General features: G+C 37.3%; 1 protein-coding gene across 2 annotated transcripts in view; it reads right to left on the bottom strand.

Annotated features, from left to right (window-relative positions):
• Positions 1–17,939, bottom strand: part of LOC136866472 (uncharacterized) — a 69,965-nt gene that overhangs the window by 19,144 nt on the left and 32,882 nt on the right. For both annotated transcript variants that reach the window (XM_068226741.1, XM_067143464.2), the window contains exon 5: positions 13,952–15,374. In XM_068226741.1, the coding sequence (XP_068082842.1) occupies positions 13,952–15,374 (1,423 nt within the window). The remainder of the gene's footprint in view (positions 1–13,951; positions 15,375–17,939) is intronic.

Raw genomic sequence — 17,939 nt, 5'->3', positions numbered from 1 at the left:
TTATTAGCTTTATTATGACTAAAGAACCTATGTTTCGTGTTGTTGTTTGTAGAGAAGGCTACCTTGGTATTGTGTTTCTTGAATAAGTTGGTGATTTCGTAAGTCTTCGGGTTATTAAAGGTGAATTTTACATATCCTTTTTCTTTTTCTGAATGCTGTTTAAGTTTAATTTGTTGTTGGTATTTGCATTTAGTGATGATTTTACTGATGAATTTCAAACTGAAACCATTATGTAGAGCCTGTTGACGAATGAAAGAAAGTTCCTTTTTTCTGTCTGTTTCCGTTAGCGGAATTTCAAAGGCTCTGTTGACGAAACTATAATAAGCTGATTTCTTTTGCGAGATGGGATGTAAAGAATCACTTTTGATTGTAGTCGGGGTAAAAGTGGGTTTCCTGTATATTTTAAATTGGAAATGGTTGTCTTTACGAATTGTTTGGATATCCAGAAAATTGAGTATGCCTTTCTCTTCTTCTTCAGCTGTAAATTTTATGTTTGGGTCTAAATTATTCAAAGTATTAAGGATACTGTAACTATCATTTATTTCCTTGTTAATTATGGCATAGGTATCATCAACATATCGAAGCCAGAGATCGAGTCCTTTAATGTGACCTACTATCTGAGTGTGTTCCAAAAAGATTTCAAGTTAACTTCATCTCATGTAACAAGTTCCTTCGACATCAAGGACATGTACACGAACATTCCTATTAAGAACACCATTGAGATTATAAAGACGAATTTATTATTTCACAAACGTATCAGTATACCTGAAATAGAAAACTTCATTACTATCTTGGAATTCGTTTTGAACCACAATTTCTTCTCTTTTAATAATAAAATATATCAGCAAGATGGACTTCCAATGGGAGCGCCGGCTTCTGGAATTTTAGCTAACATTTACCTCGACTTTTTGGAACACACTCAGATAGTAGGTCACATTAAAGGACTCGATCTCTGGCTTCGATATGTTGATGATACCTATGCCATAATTAACAAGGAAATAAATGATAGTCACAGTATCCTTAATACTTTGAATAATTTAGACCCAAACATAAAATTTACAGCTGAAGAAGAAGAGAAAGGCATACTCAATTTTCTGGATATCCAAACAATTCGTAAAGACAACCATTTCCAATTTAAAATATACAGGAAACCCACTTTTACCCCGACTACAATCAAAAGTGATTCTTTACATCCCATCTCGCAAAAGAAATCAGCTTATTATAGTTTCGTCAACAGAGCCTTTGAAATTCCACTAACGGAAACAGACAGAAAAAAGGAACTTTCTTTCATTCGTCAACAGGCTCTACATAATGGTTTCAGTTTGAAATTCATCAATAAAATCATCACTAAATGCAAATACCAACAACAAATTAAACTTAAACAGCATTCAGAAAAAGAAAAAGGATATGTAAAATTCACCTTTAATAACCCGAAGATTTACGAAATCACCAACTTATTCAAGAAACACAATACCAAGGTAGCCTTCTCTACAAACAACAACACGAAACATAGGTTCTTTAGTCATAATAAAGCTAATAAACTTAAAGATGACGAATTCCAGGAATCGGGTATTTATAAGCTGACTTGTGCTCAATGTAAAAAAACTTACGTGGGACAATCTGGAAGGAACTTTTCAATTAGATATCAAGAACACGTCAATGCTGAAAGATACAAAAGATTCTCTGCCATGGGATCCCATATGAAAGAGTCCAACCACAAATTCACCAATATAAAACAGGACCTTCAAATTATCTGTATGATTAATAAAGGTAATCTTATGAACAACCTGGAAAACATCCACATTGTTCTTGATAAATTGGAAAACGGTGAAGAGAATCTCAATGAAAACAACGAGCATAAAAACATCTTATATGAGAATATTAGCAAATACTTAGAATGGGTAGACATGAAACAGACTAGACGAACAAGAGATATAATCAAACACGACATCGCAGAAGCACAGCCCAATCTCCCTCCTCCCTCACATGTTATTTTAGATGACGATGAAACTCTACTTCCCTTCTCTCCAGAGCTTTCCATGAACTGTCAAACTGTTTCACATCGTTACTTCACCAGGTCGCGCTCAAAGACAGACCCTCTAGACAGCGCAGAATAAACATCTTTTCCAAACAAGAACGAAAGGCAAGATGACCTATTCTGACGACCTCCATTTTTATCAAAGGAGTCTCCAAAGAACTTTTATTTGTGCTTATTGTCAATGTTTTTCTTTTCAGTTCTTTATTTATACAGCTGAAGAGGACCACTAAGTGGTCGAAACATGTCCTGTAAGTTTTAATTTTATTCAATTTTGCCTGAGGCATTAATAAAGTATCGATTAGGTGGTTATTTATACTTACTTCTTGTAACATACATTTTCGACAAGAAGTCCCTTTCAACAGCTTTCTGCCTCACATTTGGTGCCTCCTTATTAAATTACTCCTCACAGCGTTCTTTAATGTGAAGTAAACTCAGCCCATTCTGATGTACCGCTCCATATTACTGGAAATAATGTTCCATAATGTTCTCCTTTGCTGTGAACTGTAATGGCAAAAATGTTCACAACATGTCAAATTATTCTTCTTTCTTTCAATTTTATGACCACATAGGATTACTTTAGCCAGTCCATTATCCAAGTCTCTTCTAAGGGGCAATTCGAGTCTTGAGGTCTTCCCAGTACTTTTTCATGTTTTTCAATTTCGTCCCCTTTTGAACTATAATATACAATAAATTTTTACATCACTGCTAGGGAAGATGTGGGCAGCAGATGAACAATAATTTCAGTGTTGTTTGTTTTGCAGCATACCTTTTTATGGTAATCTGAGATATCTAGGCACAAGGTAATAACAAAAATTTCTGAAACATGTCAATAATCGATATATATATAAAATAACTTGTCCTGACTGACTGATTCATCATCGCCGAGCCAAAACTACTGGATACATTCATATTAAGACGTAGGTGCTCGCTAAGAGAGGATTTTTGGATATTCAATTGCTAAGGGGGTGAAAAGGTGGGATTTTAAGATGAGTGTATCTATATCTCAAAACTTTAAAAGTTTAGGGATGCAAAAATTGGTATTTGGAATCTTCTTTAAAAATAAGGAAACACGTATTTTTTTGTTTTCAGAAAATCCCAATAGGAGGGGTAAAAAAGGGTGAAAAAGGGGTTGAATGCCGTTAAGCATGATACTGGTGCTTATATCTCAGAAACTGAAGATGTTACAGACCTGAAAATTAGTACGTTTGATCTCTTTTAAAAATAAAGAAACACATATTTTTTTGTTTTTGGAAAATCCAATTAATGGGAGGGTAAAAAGGTGGGTGAATTTTTAAAATGAGTGCATCTATATCTCAAAACTTTTAAAGTTTACAGATTTAAAAATTGGTATTTAGATTCTTCATTACGAATAAAGAAACACATATTTTGTTTTCGGAAAATCCCAATAGGAGGGGTGAAAAGCGGTTAAAAAGTGGTTGAATGTCTTTAATGAGGATTCTTATATCTCAGAACCTGAAGATATTACAGATCTGAAAATTGGTATTTGGGATCTACTTTTAAAAAAAGAAACAGGTTCTTTTGTTTTGCTTTTGGAAAATCTAAATAATTGGGGGTGAAATGGGGGGTGAATTTTTAAAATGAGTTGTCTACATCTTAAAACTTTAAAAGTTTACAGATGTAAACATTGGTATTTAGAATCTCCTTTAAAAATAAAAGGAACACGTATCTTTTTGTTTTCTGTAAATCCCAATAGGAGGGTTTTAAAAGGGTGAATAATGGGTTGAATGCCTTTAATGAGGATTCATATATCTCAGAAACTGAAGATATTACAGGACTGAAAATTTGTACGTGGGATCTCCTTTAAAAAAAAAAAGAAACACACGTATTGTTTTTGTTTTGGAAAAATCCAATTAATGGCAGTTAAACAGGAGTGACAAATTGGGGTGAATTTTATGAAAGACTATATCTACAGAATATCTGAGAAACGTAAAATGTTACAGACGTAAAAAGTGGGTATTTGGAATCTCCTGTAAATGTAAAGAAACATAGGTGATTTGTTTCGGAAACTTCACTTAAGGGGAACTAAAAAGGGGTAAAATTTTAAAATGAGAATTTCTACAGTATACCACAAGAAAACTTAACATGTTACAGAAGTGAAAAATGTTTTTTTTTATCTCTATTAAAAATTAAGAAACTTATATTTTAGTTTTCGGAAATACCACTTGGGCGGAAGTGGGGGGGTGGGGGGGAGTAAAAGTGACTGAAAATGTTGTTGAATTCTTTTAATTAGGCTACTGATATCTCAAAAATGTAGATGTTACAGACATGAAATTTGATATTAGGAATCCAATGAAGGGGGGGTGAATGAATTGAAAAATTAATTGGATTCATTGTATGAGAATACATACATCTAATAAAAAGTGAAGTTGTTACAGACATGAAAATTGGTATTTGGATCTCCTTTAAAAACAAACAAAAACGTGTTTTGGGGGGGAAACCATTTAGGGGGGCGGGAGTGAAAAGGGGTTGAATTCCTTTCACGAGGACACATAAATCAAAAACTGAAGAAGTTAGAGTCGTGATAATTGGTATTTAGAAGATCCTTTACTATTAAAGAAACAAGAATTTTTTGCCGGAAACTTCATTTAGGGGAGAGGGGTGTGAAAGTGAAAATAAAGTGAATTATTTTTATCTCAAAACTAAAGGTAACAGACGTGAACATTGGTGTTTGGAATCTCTGTTAAATATAAAGAAACACACCTTCTTTTAGTTTTTTTTTTGGGGGGGGGGGGGGGGGTAAATAAACTTAACGGCGGTAGGGTGTAAAAGGAGGTGAGACCAATTGATTTTACTGTTCATAATGTATTTATAAGGAGCCTCCGTTGCTCAGGTGGCAGCACGCTGGCCTCTCACAGCTGGATTCCGTGATTCAAATCCCGGTCTCTCCATGTGACATTCGTGCTGGACTAAATGGAGGCGGGATAGGTTTTTCTCCGGATACTCCGGTTTTCCCTGTCATCATTCATTCAAACAACACTGTTTAATATAATTTCATTTCATCTGTCATTCATTAATCATTGCCCCAAAGGAGTGCAACATCATACACCGATCATTTTTTATCTTTCCTGGGTTCGTTTTCAAGAGCCAGCTTTTCCTTCAGAGAACGTTCTTAGATTACAGTAGATTCTCTTGGCATATATATAAAAATTTATACACATTTGAAATAAACGATAGGATTGAGATTGACCGTCCAACTGTTCACCTCTATAATAAGGTCAATAATGCACGGAAGTATGTCATTCGTATAGCTAGAAATCCCGCACACTTGCCTACGCGCGACAATGGTGCTGGTCACATTCTCAACAATGACAATGGCAGCAGATGTAATTTACCGCCAAGTAGCGGTCTTGCATCTTGCTGTGGGGTCCAGTACATCTATAATAATAATAATATTCTGGACCGTCGTCAAATGTACAGACCGCGCTGGAAACGGATCCTGGACGGGTAATGACTAAGAATGCAGTCCAGCCGCGGGTTCAGTATCGCCACGGCACCCACGACGACACCACGCTGGATCTCCTGAAGGATTTGATCCATATTAAAAATGCTTATAGGAAAAGATGGCAAAGATTTAGGGACCCAACTGACTGGGTGGAATACCTGGACCTAGCCCAGGAAGTACGAAATTGATTGCTGGAAAGAAAGATTGAAAAATAGGAGGAAACTTGCCGTAATCTATTAGAAAATGAGTCAGATCGTGAATTTTGGCGGATTCTCTCAGAAAAAGAGTCAGATGGCGAATTTCGGCGGATTATATATAAAACAATAAGCATTCAATTCTAAATTTCAGAATAATACCGTAGTGAAGCACGGGTATCTTGCTAGTATTAATAATATATCAACAGAAACATTCATAATTAAAACCCTGCAATACAATACCTTCACTGTTGCAGTACCATGTGTTTAGCTAATTTAAGTCGTATGTAACATAAAATACAGCTAATAATGTCCAGCTCTCAAGACTTGCCAGGCAAGTAAAATTTTATCTAATACTTGAACTGACAGATAACTTATCCAACTTATCCATCAGGTAACTAAGACTTATGCTGCCAGTAATGCTACCAGGGAGTGTTGAACAAAAGAAACTTTTTTCTTCTTTTTCCCAAGTTGCTTTATGTTGCACCGACACAGATAGGTCTTATGGCGATGATGGGAGAGGAAGGGGCTAGGAGTGGGAAGGAAGTGGCTGTGGCCTTAATTAAGGTACAGCCCCAGCATCTGCCTGGTGTGAAAATGGGAAACCACGGAAAACCATCTTCAGGGCTACCGAATCCACCATCTCCCGAATACTGGACTGGCTGCACTTAAGCAACTGCAGCTATTGAGCTCGGTAGTAACCTTTTACATGAAGATAAGTTACCCATTACTTTACCAGAAGGTGGTAGAACCAATCTTAAGTTTCTTGTCCATGGCCTAAACTGTGCAATACAGAAGTAATTTAGCTGGAATTGGGAATCACAACTGTGAAAACCTTTATCAACTGGGATTTCAACCTATAAAAGCAGCATAAATGCTATGTTCACACTGTCCCAGCACATTGCTTGGATGTGCTACTAACAGCAGAAAGCTGTATGAACACTACCTGGTGAAAAGAGGACATTTATTGTCACTTTAGACGAAGTATATGTTTTATCTAAGTGACTGCAATAAATCATAGGCAATATAGTACCAATCAAAGGGATATTTTTTGTGTGAAGATGATAGAAGGGAACATCTTGCATATAGGAACCCCCTTAATTTTTTGAAGGAAAAATTAGAAAAGGGCTTGCATAATAGATCATTCTAAATGAAATATTGCACAGATATACTGCTACTCCACTGGCAGTGAGGAATGCTTTAGGCCATCTGGAGAAAGACAATGTTAGAGGGTAGAGCCTGGTCGAAATATCGTGGCACTAAAATGTGTGCCGAGTGAACTAAGCTAGCAGGGCAGAAAAGAGAGGGGGTACACCAGAGTGTTGATGGAGAGAGTGAGACAGGAAACTCAACATTCTACAGTGATGTTATCAGCTGAGCAACGTTTTACATATTGAACTGACACCCCTCACAGGGATTGTGACGGAGAAGTCCAGTCCACAGACCAAAACTAAGCCCGTCTGCAAGTGCAATAACTTCCCAGGTGAGCTCTAACACCAACTAGCTCTTCCACGCCCTTAAGCTTGATTCGTAAGGGTGGCTCAAGTCTCTCCACTGCAATCTTTGTCAACATAGGGTAATTATAGTTTTGTAATTTAGTAGTAAACATTTTATAAAGTGGCTACCAGTGAAATCTGTGCACTATTGTAAGTTTGGGTAAACATGAACACTCTACAGGAATTTCTTAAATTGAATGCCCTTGAGTTGGAGCTTAAAAAAAAAAAAAAAAAAAAAAAAAAAAACTGGAATATAACGTGCATTAGATGAATCAGATGATGATACGTGGGAAAACAGTAGTTCAACAGGCAACGATGAAGTGCTGGATGTGATGATGGAGACAGAAGTGACAACAATGTTGATGAATGAATTGTAACAATAGACTAACATAGTTTATTCAAGTGAAGTATAGTAAGTAGGCTAATTAAAAAAAAAAGTAAAATGTCTAACTCAAGATTTTATCTATTGCAGGCACCAACCATTGCATCAAATTACCGTACAGTACGTCATGAAGTAGATCCATAACTTGAAACAATATGTAATAGCATTTTTTAACTTGAATAATAAATTAATATTCATGTAATGTATTATGAAGTATGAGTTTATGGACTATTTGCTACTGTAATTTTGTATCGATTTTTAAAATAAGTGCACATGATGTAATCGTTCATCATTATGCCATAGACATGTCAGGAGATTTATTCAATCACATGTGCCATTTTCCGCAACATTCTGCGACATATAATGTCGTAATTAGTGGTTTACGTTCCAAACCGGGATGCGAGTTGCGATACGCAGGCCCGAAAGGAGCAGTTTCCCGCGCTGTATCAAGAAAAGGATAGCGTATTACCGCGGAACGTTGAAATCACGCTCTCACTTGGTGCGAGAGAGGAGATGTAGGTTGTCAGAGAGTGGGGTGAATTAAGGTGTGTTAACCCCCAAGAAATAAAAATCCTTACTGATTCAACATCACATTCATTGGTGCCAATTCACCATAATTAACTAAAAAGAAGAAGAAAAGGAACACCTTTGTCTGAGATAATCTATGGAAATTTATAAGTCAGGTCTCATTCGAACCGACGTATTTAATGGCAATAGTTGATGCATATAAATGCAATACTTTAATAGTGGATTAGTAATGACGCATGTCATATAGTGGTGCGCAGACTGAAATGACTGCTCAGATCTGGCAACATGAGGAAAAAAGTGGGAGGTCTTGTGAGATGAACCATGACGCGTGAATTTATAAAAGGACGCTTCTGAGATTGTGAATGACCCGCTGATCGTATTGATTTAAAATTGGATCAGTATAAAACAGGGGTCACGAGCTATAATTTGATTGCTTTCACGTCGCTGAAAGATTCCGTTTACCGGAGTTCAATCTCGATCAGGGGCGTGGTTTGCCACCTCCCCAACTTCTCAGTCCAGATACTATAAATAAAACCTGGACCTAGATGCAATATCCCATTGTAATATGTGCAGCCACAGTACTTATGTGTCAGTAATGAACTATGGATATCAGTGTATGAAGTGCTGTGTCAAGGAAAAACATATCAGCGTGGAGTAAATATCGCGAAATAAGCTGTGTTGTATGGTATAAAGTACAGTGGTGATTAATAGAAGTGTTATTTCAACATTTAATCCTTTAAATATCGATGACAGTCAGTGACGGCTTATGATGCAATAATCAGAGAACGGGTAAACGGATCAGGTTGTTTAGAAGTAATGTGACAGCCAATTACATACAGTAATTAATGGTGGACGATTTAAAGGCATTTAAACAGCGAGTGACACTCAGTAAAATTAAAAGAACGGTGTTCGTGATAAGAAAAACATTTGCATACTCCATGGACACTCGTGGTAACAGTTAGTCAGACTGTGTGATTAAAGGGGAAATGAATAGTGACTTATACAAACTTACCACTATTTGGGTTAATCCATTCAAATTTATAAGTGGATCTAATCACCAGTAGGTTTTGTGAAAACACATGAACAGTGTTTATTAACTAAATTTCCCATTTTTGCCTGTATGTTCATGAGTGATCATCGAACCCAAGAATTAGAATCAACGAGAATCGCGCCTAAGTGCCTGCATTCATCTCTTCAGGGAACGTCTAGAGATTCCAACAACACAAGACCACAATTCAGGACATGGACGATATAAGGAAGAAGAGGAACCAAGGACTATCTAAGAGTAGAGCTGTCATCATGAAGGTCTAAAATCCCAGATGTACCCTCGAGATGGCAGCAAGCCACATGCAGTATCTGACGAGTACATTTTTTAAAAATATATTAAACCACGAGATTTGCATGCTAGTATCAACTTTTATTTGTAAATAAAAATGTTGTAATTAATAATATTAAATGTAGGGAACTCTATATGCACGTGACTGGGAAAGATTATTTTATTAATTTGATTAGGATTTCTTCTGTGATTTAAGGATAATCACTAATATTTCAGTGGGCTTATTTGCATGAATTAGCAGGCCTACATAGATCCCATAAATTTTTAGTGTGTGTAAAGCACATATTTTGAGGAGAATGGCACTTTAGCTAAATTTATAATTTCTTCTTAATGTTACTAACTGGTAAGGATCTTCATAGTAATTTGAATATAGATTATGTGTTCGCTTCACAGGGTGATTCAGGTATCCCATATAATAAATATATGATCATTGAAGATGTTCAAACCGAGGTGTAATTTGTGAATTATATAGATACGAGAGTGAAATTGAATTGTTATATGACTTGTGAGAATAGAGTCTTCTACATAAATGAATAAAATGGATTTGAGATGACCAAGCTCGATAGCTGCAGTCGCTTAAGTGCGGCCAGTATCCAGTAATCGGGAGATAGTGGATTCGAGCCCCACTGTCGGCAGCCCTGAAGATGGTTTTCCGTGGTTTCCCATTTTCACACCAGGCAAATGCCGGGGCTGTACCTTAATTAAGGCCACGGTCGCTTCCTTCCACTTCCTAGGCCTTTCCTCTCCCTTCGTCGCCATAAGACATATCTGTGTCGGTGCGACGTAAAAAAAAAAAAAAGGATGCAGTGGCGTGATATGGGAAGGATGAGGCTTGTGAAATATTTGAGATGCTGGAATGACAAAGAATTATAATAATGATGGCTGTCGTGATGTACTGAATAAGGCTGTATATATGGCCGGAATAATAAGAAATAAGAATTGGTGGCCCTTAGATAAATGTGTACTTGGAAAGAGCCAAAATGAAAAGAAAGAAAAAGAGAGAAAGAAATAGAAAGCGTCTTTGCTGCTGCAAGGCAGGACACTGGCCATTACCAGAGAAAGACAGATTTACGATGTAAGGATTTGTCTGGTCCGAGGGGGACTGTGTTGTCTCCAAGAGTCTTAAACATTTGCCTTGTAAGTTTTCTTTCATTCACCAATGCAATATCAATCCCATGCTAATGACACATTATGAGTATAGTATGAGTATGGTCCATTATTGGACATTATAAATTTTCCAGCTAACTTATTCTTGGTTGCCTGCGTTTTGCCCTTGTGTGCTAAGTTGGGTTCATCAGTTGGTACTTAGCACACCTACCAAGACGCAAGGCTGGTGCAAACCGTGGAAGCCACTGCATAGGCTACTTGAAGCCACCAGCAGTGCCAATGCACTATGAGAGACTATGTCTCACTTCCAAAAATTGATGCCTACTGGGCGAGTTGGCCATGCGCGTAGAGGCGCGCGGCTGTGAGCTTGCATCCGGGAGATAATAGGTTCAAATCCCACTATCGGCAGCCCTGAAAATGGTTTTCCGTGGTTTCCCATTTTCACACCAGGCAACTGCTGGGGCTGTACCTTAATTAAGGCCACGGCCGCTTCCTTCCAACTCCTAGGCCTTTCCTATCCCATCGTCGCCATAAGACCTATCTGTGTCAGTGCGACGTAAAGCCCGTAGCAAAAAAAAAAAATCGATGCCTGCCTAGCCATCAGATGATATAGATGTTGATTCCCATAGGGAACATGAAATAAGAATTGGTGGCCCTTAGATAAATGTGTACTTGGAAACGAGCCAAAATGAGAAGAAAGAAAGAAATAGAAAGTGTCTTTGCTGCCGCAGGCAGGACACTGGCCATTACCAGAGAAAGACAGATTTACGATGTAAGGATTTATCTGGTCCGAGGGGGACTGTGTTGTCTCCAGGACAAATATTTCATGTTCCCCATGGGAATCAACATCTATATCACATTATGAGTAGCACTGATAATTTTATGATTCTGCGAAGGACGTATTCCTCCCCATTTTTATGTATCAAATTAGCTCGTGATAGGAGTTTCAGATTTTGTACCTCGGAAACTGAAGAACGTGGGTTCGACCCGCGTCGGAACTATGGATTTAACCCGATACTATATGGCTTGACCAGGCCATATCTTCAAGATGTATTGTTTCCTATGTATTTGATATTTGTTCTATGTAATGTACAGGTAAACCCCGTTATACGCGGATTCGTTATCCGCGATTTCACATATACGCGATTTTGGTTTTACGTCTAGTGCTGCCATCTGTTAACAGTACATGGAAGCGGATACTGACACGATTGCCGAAATCTGTAACGTACACTACGTCGCGCGCGCCAAGGTTAAACGGGGCGAGCGCATCTTCTGTCGTGTTTGTCGAGATGTGAATCGTCAGTTTCGGTCAGTAGAGCTGTGAAGTTGCACTTGACAGGTTTCGTATTTAAAACGCCGGGTAAAAGGAAGTAAAGTGTGCCTGTCGAAGGAAAGAAGCGTGTACCAAAGTCATGTTTGTTAGAAACAAAGAAATTTTGGATCGCTGTGAGAAAGGTGAGAGTACTGTTGACATTTAGCGTGCTTTGGGACTTAGTGAATATACTGTGAGAACTATATGTGACAATGCGGAATCAATTCGAAAAACTGCTCAATCTTCTACTAACTTAAGTGTGACTAGAGTGACCAAATCTCGCTTGGAAGCGAGGGAAGGAAAGGATCGGATTGAGCATCACAACTAACAACACATGCCTCTCCCTCGAGCTGCTATTCAAGCTAAAGCCAAGAGCTTATAGGCAGAGTTTAGTAAACTATTGTGTGTTTCAGTGTTACATTTTTAACTGTATAAAGTTTGCATTAAAATACGTTTCAGAAACACGATAATGGCTATTTTTGTAAAAATACTAAGAATCTCTGCTATTTTAAACTTAATACGTGAGTAAACGAAAACCTAATCCTATATTTTACATATAAAATGACTCTCGATTTACGCGAATTCGATATGTGCGGCAATGCCGCAGAACATAACTATCGTGTATAACGAGGTCTACCTGTATTTATGTATTTCATTATTCCCAAGTGTTTATGGTGATGGTAGGATACCAGTGTTGGTTGGTTTGCTTCGAATATAATAGGGTTAGGTAAACCCAGGAAACGTGTATGTGTTCAGTATAACATGTACTTGATGTGGTCAAATAGACCATGTGTTTGATATACGGCGAAGCAATCTCGTGCGTAAAAAATGTATTAATCAATACGCATAAATTCCACAACCATGGCAGTTAACTAATATGATTTAATGAGAGAATGCCATCCTGACTTCTGGTCAGTCCATTCAGATAATAGATACCATCGAGTATCATTGCTTAGAGATAAATAAATTTGCGTACGTGAAATATGTATATAGTATCAGTGCGCGTTAATAAACTGATTTAAAGTATGCCAAGCGATAACCACAACAGTGAACAAACTGAAAAAGATGTTAAGGCATACTGTATACAAATGATTGATTTACAATTGATTATTTCTTTTTGTTTACGTGTAATAATATGGCATTATCCCATGTATTTATCGTGTGTTTCTATCGGTTTAATAAAATGTTTAGTAAACATTCTTAACAAAGATTCTTTTCATTTAATAATATTAATGTATTCCTCTTACATTATAGAGAACCCTACTTTCGTTATATTTTATGTAGCGCCCATTTTTCTTTTACGAATATTCCATTACCCGTTTGCTTCTGAGTTTTAGTCGTTGACATAATGAAAGTAGGGAGGATGGGACTTCTAACCCAGGGAAGTGATTTCCGAAGGTTCTCATCCAAGAATTCCATTTATATATTTGTTTGTGAAGCCGAATTATGTAATCGTTGCCCTGATTTGCCCGTGATGGGTACAATATGACCCTCCCCAAGTTTTTGACTTAAATAAAGGAAGGTCTTACATGAGAGTGCCAATAAGAAAGTCATGTTGAAACCCTGGATGCCATGAGAACTCTGAAGTTAAGCAACAATGGGCATAGTCACCATCAGGATGGGTAGCCATATGCAGTTGGCTAAAGGAACTGGCCACTGTACTGTATGTAAATTCTGGATTAGGATGTCTGATTAGTGGCCTCAGGCCTAGCTGGGGGGGCAATGACTAGGTTGCCATCCTCCAGATTAGGATAGGGCACTTGGTTATACAAAATATGGTTATTTCCTCCTATGACATGAACTTGATACGTTAAGATTTTTATTTTCGCTTACAAGCAGACTGTCACTGGGAAATGTTTTTCCCCCCCTTTCTTTATCAATAATTTACTGTTCAAAGAGTAGATAGGAAAAATATATGTAAACAACACTTAGGTAATTACCGACTCTTATAACACGAATTATTACTGTCTTCTGTGATTCACAGCACTTTCAAATTGATAAGAGACAGGATTTTAAAAAATTCTGAAGTTTGTGTTAAGATTTTAAAAACATACGTACAGTTTACTTAACAATACAAAATCAAATGCATACTTACTTGGGAGATGATTAATAGAAATAAGTTTATTTGTAATTTCACGAGCAACAGCCTTGAAGATCACCCGAGAAAGCAGTCTTTTCTCCCTGTAGTAAGGGAGAAGTCTTTCTACAACCCATGAAGCAATCCTCCTCCTGTACTTAGTGATCTGGTGTTCAGAACACCACACTTCATCTTCATCACTATCAAAACCAAAAAGTTCATTAAACCTCGATAATACTTCCAATTTTTTCTCAGGATAACAACAGGTTCTGGCAATCTTATCGTGCAACAATCTCTGTTGGATGAACTTCTGCATTGTCCATATATTTGGTTCACTGTTATCAGGAACTGTACCACTACCAAGATCAAAACCAGAGGGCAAAGATTTCCGGCTTCGATGTTCTATAGATTTTGATCTTTGGTCTGATCTTGAGGAGTGTAGGACATTCTGCACATCAGCTGTAACGTCACTGTCTCCACATTCCTCTCCTTCAGACTCCAATATTCTAAGCAAATGCTGTGTTCCACTATCATTGGACTCACTAGATTCGTTTTCACATGGGACAGGTAATTTCAATCCTTTTCTGGCATCCGATTCTTTACCAATACCATCCTCACATATTACTTTCTCAGAACTCTCTAATCTTCTTATACCCAGGATACTTCTTTCTTCTTCTGTGGTCTCTGGCACCTTGCCTCCAACAGAAGCAAAATGACGAATAATCTTTGCATCACTGGTGATAGTGTTCACTTTGTTATTTTCACCATTAAGTCTTAACCTTTTAACCACTCTACCACATGAACTATCAACACGCCTACTCCCTGTGTCACTCAACTTTTCAACCGCATTTCTTGCAATGTCATCACTACGCAAAATTCTGACACATTTGGAAATCTTTTGTGGAACACTCACAGAATTGTTCAGCTTTTCCTGCTGTTTGAACAACACTTCACTAGTTTCTGTACTATTTTTCAAGGAACATAAACCATTTTTTGGACTATTAGCTGCTTTATCACCAACTTTTTTACTTCCAAATAAATGAGATGTGCTACTTCCAAACCACAGATGTGATGTATCACTATTAAAAAAGTTTTCATGGTCCTGAGTGTCTACGGTGGGTATAACATTCAAATTATTCGGAGTAACAGTCATGCCTGATACATATACAGGAATGGGCATTGCCTGAGACTCATTGTTCACAGGTTCTGGGTTAGGAGTTTCAGGAAACACAACAGGATTTGGTGCTTGAATTGGCGCTTCAACATCATTTTCAATGTCTGGTTCAGTTTTAATATTCGAAACATCTGGCAGTGTTTCGTTAATAGAATCAGTCTGTGTTTCCTTATTTTCCTTCCTTGAACAGGTACACTCCTGTTGGACAAATTCTTTCAACTTCTCATATAATTTCAACTCTTCAGTATTTCTTTTTATATCAGTAGTCTGTAAAATAAAAAGTCAGAACATTTTTAGTTAAACATTTTTCACAAGCACCAGACAGAAATTAAAAACAAAAATAAAGTATCTCTATAACTCTATAAAGAAAATTTATATCTTGTCTGTAAATTATGAAACTGATAATATTGTTTGACTAAGAAAATATTCTGTGTAATACAATGGTAAAAAAATGTTTTACACCCATACAAGAGAAGCATTAGAGTCTGGAGATGATCCATGGCCCCTTCGTCCTGGAGCGCCATGGGCAGCAATGGGCTTCTGCCACGATTGGGGTGGGATCATGCTTGCCTCTAATTCCTATCCAGGGCAACATGGCTGGTCTAATAAACAGAGACAACATCCTCCAACCTGTAGGATTTGCTGCCACTGTGGGTGAGGGCTTTACACTAGTGGATGATAATTCTCATGCTCATCAGCCCGAGTGGTCAATCAGTTCCTTGAGATGCATGGCATGCATCAAATAGTACGGCTGACAAATTCTGCAGACATGAACTGTTCAAAATGAAGTGTGTGAAAAGAAGAGAGCAATTGGCCACCATCCTAATCCTCCTCCTGCTAACATAACATGCAGTAACTGACTGACACTGTTACCCAATAGTAGGATAATTGCACCAAAACAAGCTGGGCTCTTTGGTCCTCAGATAGCTATAGATGGTACTGATCTGCCCCACAATGAATGATAATTTTGTGTTCAAAATCCCACATTACCAATTTGTGCTATTGTTATATTTCTATTGTTTTTTCATAGCTGACTGCATGCTATTTTTCTTTGTACATAACCTTCGTAATGAATAAAGTATGTGCAAACGCATAGCAAGATAAAAGTGCACTAAACCAAAATAGGCAAAAACAAATTTTGAATACTGTATAAAGACCTTAGAGATCACTGGTTCAATTCTGTGTGTATGCATGTCCAAGTAACACTAGGAAAGAAAAAAAGAAACCAAACATACTTTTATTTTTTTAGTACTTTCTGACTGGACGAAACCAGTAATTGCATCTATCTGTAAGCAAGGGGAACAGGAGGAATTGCAGCAACAACTCTTTGATCATTATATCCAGTAAGATTTACAAAGGAATTTTAGAAGAGGATGGTAAGTAAACTGGAAGAAAACCAGTGCAGTTGACTATAGAGGATATGTCAGGACCACACCTTCAATAAAAATGTATTGTATGTTTATGATATCTTGAGAGAAAAAAATGCATTTCTTGAGAGAAATATCAGGTAAGGTGGTAAGGAGACCTGTCTCAAATCAGTCTATGACTGACAATAGCTACATGAACCCAATTGTTTGCCACAATTCGTTCAAAGACAAGAGAGATTGAATTGCTATACATCAAAAGCCAGTGATGATTTAGCAACCAAAAGATGGCCAATGTAAGTCGTATAATAAGGACAGTAAAACAGTACAGAATTAACACACACTTACAAAAGCAGCTAAAATGCACAGACAGCAAGAAAACAAAGATTATGTGCAGGAAGATAGATCTAATATTGCAGATAAGTTAAATAACAATACTAGAGTAAGATTTAACATCCTTATTTCTAAGATGACAATGATGATGATAATTCTACGGTTTCAGCTACTGTGTGCAGGCATCTTGATTTGATGCCATCCGGGCTGCTTGCATGTCAATTTTGAGGTTCCATTTTACTCTAACAGAGGGCAGAGAAACAGATCTCTCTATTGGATGATCTATATCTGGGCTTTAATTATTTTGTCATGTTAACATGAAATGTGTCTTTAACATGTCAACATCGTATGATGTGGGGTATCAAATGGACTACTGCCACCCTTCAAAAATCTGACTACCACTGACTTGGTTCAAATCCATAATGCAATTCAGAGGCCAACAACACTTTACCACTGATCCATTAAATGCATTAATTTTCATTACAAGCAATTATTATGATGAGGCTACCACTCAATATAAAACACATATTGCATATCTCAGATCTAGCTAGTGGCAAAGAAGGATGAAAAGCAAAGAAAGACAGCAGAAGTGGAATTTATGAGACAAGAAGAACGATACAGAAGGAGAAAAAGGGAGTAAGAAATATATATACACAAAGAGAAATAAAGTTAGAAAAGTTTGATAGAATGAGATGGTTTAGACATATTAAACAGATTGAGACTTTTTGGAGATTGTTGTGGTCTGCATTATTATTTCTGTTGATCGCTTGATCTTTTGCTTATCAGCATCCTGTACATCGTGCAGTGAAAAAAACAGGTTTCATCAAGACTTCTTACAGTTTCAAATCAATTTGGACACAAAGATGACTCAAAGTTCATAAGATGCTGTGAGAACAGTAGCACTGGTTGAAGAAGGAAGTTACTGTTATGGTATGGAAGTGTTAGAAACTACAGTTTCTACTATTTGTTGACCAGGAAGCTTGGTTCTTACACTAGGAGACCTGGACCAGGTTGCAACGGGAGAACTTCTGCGAGAGATGATTAGTTTATTACCTCTCAGATCCTCTCAGATCTCCCACGATTGCTGTACTACTGCCGCTGAAGAGAGAAACTGGCTCCAACAAGTCTGCAATGT

Source organism: Anabrus simplex, chromosome 3 (genome assembly GCF_040414725.1).
Source record: "Anabrus simplex isolate iqAnaSimp1 chromosome 3, ASM4041472v1, whole genome shotgun sequence".
In the NCBI taxonomy this organism is placed as follows: Eukaryota; Metazoa; Arthropoda; class Insecta; order Orthoptera; family Tettigoniidae; genus Anabrus; species Anabrus simplex.
The sequence above is the reverse complement of the archived record's forward strand: the minus strand, read 5'-3'. Positions and strand labels throughout refer to the sequence as shown.